Below are 8516 nucleotides of genomic sequence, written 5' to 3'. Positions count from 1 at the left end.
ACTTTTGTATATACATATGTGAAAATATTATAAAAAACCAGGATAGATGCATCTTAACTAAGGATCCAAGCAAAGAGAGAAATCAAAGTGACTAACAGGGATACAGGAAAGATAGTGCATGATTCTTTTAATTTTTTTATTATTGAATTTTTTTTGACATGATTGATCCAAATATAGGTTTAATATTTTACAACCAATGATGTTTTTTAATTTAGATACTTTCTTAAATGCAATACAATGTGATCATATTTAAGAGAGAGAGTGAGATGAATGGGGAATAGAGTGGGGGAGAGACATAGAGGTGAGAGAGACATGGAGAGAAAGGAAAGAAGATAGAGAGGAGGGGAGTGAGAGGAGGAGAGGGAGGGATAGAGATATGGATTTGGAGGGGGGAACAGAGGGAGGGAAGAAAAAAGAGATTGAGAGATAGAGGTGGAGAGAGAGAGGGAGTGACAAGGGAGAGATGAAGATGGATGGGGGAGAGAGGAGACAAGGAAGACAGAGAAAAGGAGAGGATAGTGATAAGGAAATAAGGGGAAGAGAGGGACAGGGAGACATAGACATGGAAGGAGAGAGGGGGAAGAGAGAGGAGAGAGGGAGGGAGATAGTGATAGAGTTGGAGGGTGGAGAGAGAGTGTGTGTGATGGGCGGGAGGTGGGAGAGAAAGGGAGAGAGAGAAGAAGGAGAGAGAGGAAGAAAGAGAGAGAGGACTTGAGAGAAAGAGAGAGAAGAGGGGGGAGAGGAATGAAGAGAGAGAGGACATGAGAGAGAAGGGAGAGAGAGGGGGAGAGAGAGATGGAGTTGGAAGGGGAAGAAAGACATAGAGAGAGAAATATAGATAGGGAGAGGGAGTGACAAGGGAGAGATGGTGAGGGAGAGAGGAGAGCAAGAGGGAAGAGAGAGAGGGAGGGGGAGACATGGGGGGGAGAGAGAGAGGGAGAGAGGAAGAGGGAGGGAGAGTGAGATAGGAAGATATGGAGAGAGAGTGTGTATGTTTTGGGAGTGAGAAAGAGAGAAAAGGGGAGATAGAGATATAGATAGAGGGGGGAGAGAGGGTAGCAAAGAGAGGTAGAGAGAGAGAGAGAGACAAAGAGAGAGAGAAAGAGAGAGAGAGAGAGAGCATGTATTTTTGGGGCTGAGATAGGGAGACAATGAGAGATACAGATATAGATGGATGGGGTAGAGAGGGTAGAAGAGAGAAAGAGGGATAGAAGGGTAAGAGATAGAGAGGGAGAGGGAGAGGGAGAGATATAAATATAGATAGATATGGAGAGAGAGTGTGTATGTTTGTGGGTTGATATAGAGAGATAAAGAAGGAGAGACAGAGGGAGATAGAGATATAGATGGAGGGGGCGAGAGGGAAGAAGAGAGAGACAAAGAGAGGGAGGGAGGAAGAGAGATAGATATGGAGAGAGAGAGAGAGAGAGATGTGTTTAGGGGGTTGAGATAGAGAGACAAATAAGGTGATATGAAGGGAGGTATATATATAGATGGTACGGAGAGAGGAAGAAGAGAAAGATAAAGAAAGGGAGGGAGAGGGAGAGAGAGAGACGAGGGAGAGAGGGGAGGGAGAGAGAGGAGAGAGGGAGGGAGATAAACACAGAATGGAAGGTGGAGAGAGAGGGAAGAAGAAAGAGACACATCATAGACAAATACAAACATAGAAGTTAGATTTAGAAAGTCATGAATATTTTGGTTTTTCACTAAAATAGATTTAATTATTTCAGTGTAGTTGTTGATTTCTAATCCTATTTGACCACTTGCAGTAGATGCATTGATTTAAGTTTAGATGTCAATTCTGAATCCTATTTAATACCTTACATTAGATGCATTGATTTCAGTGTAGATGTTGATTTATACTCCTATTTGATTGCTTGCATTGGATGCATTCGTTTCTGTGTAGATATTTATTTCTAATCCTATTTGATTGCTTGCACTAGATGCATTGATTTCATTGTAAATGTTGATTTCTAATCCTATTTGATTGTTTGCACTAGATGCATTGATTTTAGTGTAGATGTTGATTTCTGATTTGATGCAACTATATGTATAATGTACATTAATTTCAAAGTAATTAGATTAATAATGTGCATTGATTTTAGTGTAAGAAAATCTCTACCCCCTCCATTTATATCTCTATCTCCCATTGTCTCTCGTTCTTTATCTCTCTATCTCATCCCCCAAACATACACACAGTCTCTCCACATCTCTATATCTATCTATTTATCTCTCCCTCCCTTTTCCCCTCCCTCTCTCTTCCCATTCTCTCTCTCTAACACTTCTCTCTCCATATCTATATCTCTTCCTCCCTCCTTATGTTTTCCTCTCTCTCTTTTCCCTCACTTCCCCCTTCCATCCATATCTTTATCTCCCCTTGTCTCTCCTTCTCACCCCCAAAACATACACACTCTCTCTCAATATAAGCACATAAAACCTATTCACAACGTGCAATGAATTATGTGTTACAATAACTCAACCATAAATACAATAGTTGAATTTTCATCCTAAATAAAATGTTCACTTAAAATGTTTTCTTCCTGAAATTGTAAACTATTTGTAATTGGATACATTCTTATTATTCTCATTTTCCATCATTCAACATTGTTAATCACTTTGCATTCAAACATGGTAATAGAAAATAACTACCATTGAAAATTATTTGGGGTTCAACACTCCATAAGTCACAATGATTGACTTTGGAGAAAACCACTATTAATATTGGAAAGAAACAAAGACAAGGTATGATGTTTACTATAGTAGATTGAGTTAAATATTTGAATAGTCTATAGTTTCAACTACTCTTTCATATGATCAATATGAGAAAATGGAAAAATTAATAGGCGTGGCAATAAGAACTGTAGAAGAAAATAGTTTCAAATTTATTTGGATAGAATATTGTTTGTAATTGACTACATTCTTATTATTCACATTTTCTATCATTCGACATTGTTACATTGTCACATTGCACTCAAAAATTTTATTTCATCATTTTTTATCATTCAAGTTACTAATAGTTTCTCACATGTCAAAAGACTGAGGTAGCTAAGAAAATTTAAAATTAAATTGACCAAATTAATCTTAGACATATTTAGCATGTTTAAAATGATCTAAATAATTAGATGTTCAACAAATTTTTTATGATCGTACACAACTGAATCCAGCCTAGATCCATCTTAAACCTAGATCTATCAAGTATCAAGAGAGATCAAATCTCTTGAGGTGCAAACCTTTCTTGAATTTTTGCACTAAAAATGAGGTTTGCACTTGGAGAAATTTGATCCCTCTTGCGCTTGATAGATCCGAGGTTAAGATGGATCTAGGCTAGTAATAAATAGAGTACAACTTATCACAATCCTTAAATTTGAAAAAATAAACTTTTAAATGTTTGAGTGTCAATTTCAATTGCAAATTTATACTTGCATTTGCACCAAATGTTGTAAAGGAAACGCTCCAAGGCATAAATTGAGGAACAATCATGACATGGGAATGGGAAAATCTAAATGAGATGTAGAGATGTAGCAGAATTGAAATTCTAACGCTGTATAAACAGAAGTTGATTTAGGGGGCTTCACACTATTTTTTTTATTAATTATTGAATTAATATTGCATATAAATCTCATAAAATTCAACCAACTTATAATTTAGGGCTTTGATATATAAGTTTGACATTGGGTCATTAACATGGTGATTCCCTATCGCAACCACTCAACCACTAAACCATAGGCCAATAAACAAAAGACTGCAAAATGTTACGATCATTACCATAGTAAACCCAATGACTCTACACACAAGAATTTATTCTTTACTGGAAGATCATATTGCTTACCCATATCCACAAAAAGAATGTAATGTGAAAAGCAATTTGTAGAATAGAATCTCTGTTATTATAACTTGTAACAATAAAATTTGTATGAATTAACATTATAGGCTTTTAAGAATCCAGTAAAGACCAGTAAAAATAAATCCAACATAACCACCAAGCATTAAAAGATAAAGAGTGTAGACAGATAGACAAAGAAAATTTGTAATCTCTGGCAACTTATAGTCATGTATGATGATTCCTGAAAACTTCCTCAAGATTGGATAGTATGACGAAAGGGATTTTAGAAATATAAGACTCAATTTGGACTTTTCCCGAGATGAATGAATCAACTCCATGACAACATGACAAGTGAACTAATGAAGAAGTAGTATTGTAGTAATTGCGAACTAAGTGTGAATCTGTAACAATAGTTGAAGGTAATATGAAAGGAAAAATCATTGGTAATACAATTGCGAAATAAATGTGAATTTGTAACATTAGTTCAAGTTAATATGAAGGTGATGCACATGAATATCTAGTTCCAGGAAGAGGGGATCCAAAACCCATGTGATTGAGTGCTGCCAAATGAGCTCTACATCTTTGTGGATATCGAACTATGGGATTATTTGACAGGTGTTACATTTTGTAACTAGTAGTATTCTTTCTCTCAACCGGCTATTACAAGATTTGCATGGGAAAACTACAGAGGAGAATGTTTCAAACAACTTTGACCACAGAAAACACACAAACAATAGTGAAGACTATAAAATTTGAACATATCCTTACCAGATGAGAGGCCGGAAACACTAGGGGAAACAAATGGGGACCTACAAAATCCATATGGGGATTTGTAGTTTGTGTGCTTGAACATATCTTTGTAAACTTCTCTAGCTTTGTCAATGGTTGTTGTAGGGTTGCACCTTGTTCAGATCTCTACACAAATAATTTTCTCATAGTTGATTAGGAATTTGATACTAATACATGGTGAGGACCTTAGCTGAGAGGGACTAGGACACTTAATGAATTGAGCTCCAGCTCATGACATGGACCTTAATGGAGTCAAATAATATCTTTCATGTCATTACCTTCCTTAGAAAATCTAAATCAGGTAAGAACATTGAGACAAACCCTCCTATTATGGATATTTGTGTTAATTTGTTCATATATAAAAAACACACAAGGGTTTGATTACTGGGCTACAGAATGTACATATATTATGCACAATATTACAAATATGACCAAAACCATATTTAAATTCTTTTCAAATGTAAATCTCAATGCATTTGATCTCAGTGAAGGTGTAATTTGATACTAAGATGCTACTAGCATCTTTATTGGGCTCAAGTGTAACCAATTAATCAGGACCATACCTTCCTCAATTGAGCTTGAGCTCATGACAAGAATCTAGAGAAAAGTTAAGAATTTTCAAGACATTGTAGAGCTAGCTTAGGTAAGGCCTTTCCAAACCAACCCTCCTAGCCTGCAAGCTTAGTAGGACACACCAAATCTTAAGTTAAGATGGATCTCTGTGTTAAATTTTGGAATATTTTGGAAATTTACATTTTCAATGCTGAAATTTGATAGTAAAACTAAAAACAATCAAAACCAATAAATCCTTACGACTAAATACACCATTAAATGTTTCTATTTTTATAATTTTATTAGTAATTATACTAATTATATTAATCAATAGTTTATGGTTCTAATAGATAGAAGTTATGCGAAACCGTTTACTTCATCCTGCATTTTTAAATTTTGGAATATCTTAGATTTTTAAATTTTGGAATATTTTGGAAATCTGCATTTGAAATGCTGAAATTTTATTGTAAAACTAAAAAAAATAGAAACCAATAAATCCTTACGACTAAATACACCATTAAATGTACTTTGTTTAGCTTCATTATATTTAATGTTATACAGGTATGCAAATAACGTGATATGAACACACATATTGTAATTTCGACACTGGCACTGGTAGCTAAAACTTCGTATGAATTAACATTACAATGTTTTAAGAAATGAACAAAGACTAGTAAAATTAAATCCAACATAACCACCAATCATTAAGAAATAAAGAGCATAGATAGATAGAAAAAGAAAATTTGTAATCAGTGGTAGCTTGTAGTCATGTATGATGATTCTTGACAACCTACTCAAGATTGTATAGTATGACTAGGGATTTGTGAAATACAACTTGAAGGCTTAGCCTCAATATGGATTCTTCCCGAGCTGAATGAATCAACTCCATGACAAGCTAACAAGTGAACTAATGAAGAAGTAGTAGTACAGTAATTGTGAAATAAGTGTGAATCTTTAACAACAATTGAAGGTAATATGAAGGGCATACTCATTGGTAATACAATTGTTGTGAAATAAGTGTGAATCTACAACAGTAGTTCAACCTAGTATGAAGGAAATGCACATGAATATCTAGTTCCAAGAAGAGGGGATCCAAAACCCATGTGATTGAGTGCTGTCAAATGAGCTCTACATATGCCTCTATGGATTTGCAACTCTGGGATTGTTTGACACAGGTGACCTTTTAGGTAGCAATCTTCTTTCTCTCGTCGGGGCTATTACAAGCTTTGCCTGGGAATGCTACAAAGGAGAATGTTTCAAACAAATCTGACCATAGAAAAACACACAACAATAGTTAAGACTATAAAAGTTGAACATATCCTTACTAGATGAGAGGCCGGAAACAACAGGGGAAACATATGGAGACCTTCAAAAAGCCCTATGGGGATTTGTAGTTTATGTGCTTGAACATATCTGTGTAAACTGATTTGTCTTTCTCGATGGTTGTTGTAGGGTTGTGCCTTGATCATATATCTGCCCAAATAATTTTCTCATGATTGATTAGGAATTTGACACTAAGACCAGGTGAGGGAGGACCTTAGCTGAGAGGGACAAGGACACTTAATGAATTAAGCTCCAACTAATGACATGGACCTTAATGGAGTCAAGTAAGATCTTTCATGTCAATACGTCCCTTAGAAAATCTAAATCGGGTAAGAACATTGAGACCAACCCTCCTATTATGGATCTTTGTGTTAATTTGTTCATATACAGAAAACCACACAAGCGTTTGAGTACTGGGCTGCATAATGTATATATATTGTGCATGAGATTACAAAGATGCCCAAAACCATATTTAAAATATTTTAAAATGTGAATCTCAATGCATTTGATCTCAGTGAAGGTGGAATTTGATACTAAGACACTATTGATATCTATCTTGAGCTCTAGTATAACCAATTAATTAGGACCATGCCTTCCTCAGTTGATCTTGAGCTCATTACAAGCATCTTAACTGAGCATAATTAAGATTTTTCAAGTCACTATAGAGCTAGCTTAGGTAAGGCATTTCTAGACCAACCCTCCTAGCCTGCAAGATTAGCAAGACACATCAAATCTTAAGTTAAGATGGATCTCTGTGTTAATTTGCGTGTACATAAAAAAGTTAAAACCAAATATGGATCTCTGTGTTAATGTCTGTATATATAAAAACCAAAAATGTTCGACTACTTCACTATAGAATGCACACATACTAAGCAAAAGAATGCAGAGATGCCCAAAAACCATATTTAGATAGGCATGAGAAATCACATTTCTTAAAATGACAATCCTTATAGTTTTGTGCCCTGTTCATGAAGAATTTGATACGGTAACTCTACTGGGACCTTCCCTGAGCTGAAGGATAACCTATTAGTTAGTTAGGACCTTATGATTACTAGGCTGAAAAATGCACATATATTGTGCACAAGACTATAGAGATGACCAAAACCATATTTACACGTACCATGCAAAAGAATACATAGATGCACAAAACCATATTTAAATTTTTTTAATTGTCAATCTGAATGCTTTTTCACTCATCTAAAGAGAAATTTGATACTAGTACCTTAATAGGATGTTTCTTGGGCTCAAGCATAACCAAGTAATCAGGACCAATCAACAACCTTACTCTTACCTTTACTTTATGAGTGAGTTATACCGCATTTACGACATTGGATTGGACGAAGGATGAATTATGGCTTTCACATATTGGTAGTCCCACATTAGTAGAGATGAGAGGGGCAATACAATGAACATGGATTATGTAGCCATTTTAGCTATGTAGAGATTGATTCTAGATATTTAGATAGATCTATCTATAGGTGTAGAGATTATAGTATCGATCGGTAGAGTATTGAGATAGAGATCAGTATATATCGGTCTAGATAGATATAGAGTATCTTGAATGGGTCAGAGTGAATACGTCTTGGGCCTTCTTTTCTTGGGTGAGTGTCCTGAGCGCTCCTATATTTCGTTCTCAACTCGTTCTCTACACCGTATTCATAAACACTGTTGTCTGCATGCATTCTCCATCTCGAACACTCATCACTATCTGGAATTGAGGGTAGGTCTATATATTTCCTCATGACTTACCAGATCTAGACCTTTAGCCCTCACACACTTAGTTAGGATGGAATATACTCTAAATTTGGTTCATAACATCATTAGATGATCTGATCCACATGAACCTCCTCCATGTGTCAGAAGACTTAGCTCTTCTTTTCATTGTGCTCTTGAAGACTTCCAATTACCTGTATGCCTTACTAGTCATTTTCAAGCTTAAGCATGAATATCTATCTCAAGGTTTTGCTTGTTGGCCTAGTGTTGGAACAAGAAATGAATACACGATGGTTGAATCCAGCTGGATGGGAGTTAC

General features: G+C 35.6%; 1 protein-coding gene across 1 annotated transcript in view; it reads right to left on the bottom strand.

Moving 5' to 3' along the window:
* LOC149227437 (large ribosomal subunit protein eL8y-like) overlaps positions 1–8226 on the bottom strand; it is a 10458-nt gene extending 2232 nt beyond the window's left edge. Inside the window, exon 1 of the mRNA XM_089380506.1 lies at positions 8064–8226. Within this exon, the coding sequence (XP_089236632.1) occupies positions 8064–8226 (163 nt within the window). The remainder of the gene's footprint in view (positions 1–8063) is intronic.
* Between the last annotated feature and the right edge of the window lie 290 nt (positions 8227–8516).

Source organism: Pinus tabuliformis, chromosome J (assembly GCF_031772625.1).
Source record: "Pinus tabuliformis cultivar Carrire ecotype Pingquan chromosome J, CPIR1, whole genome shotgun sequence".
NCBI lineage: Eukaryota > Viridiplantae > Streptophyta > Pinopsida > Pinales > Pinaceae > Pinus > Pinus tabuliformis.
Note: the sequence above shows the minus strand (reverse complement) of the source record. Positions and strands in the feature narration are given on the sequence as shown.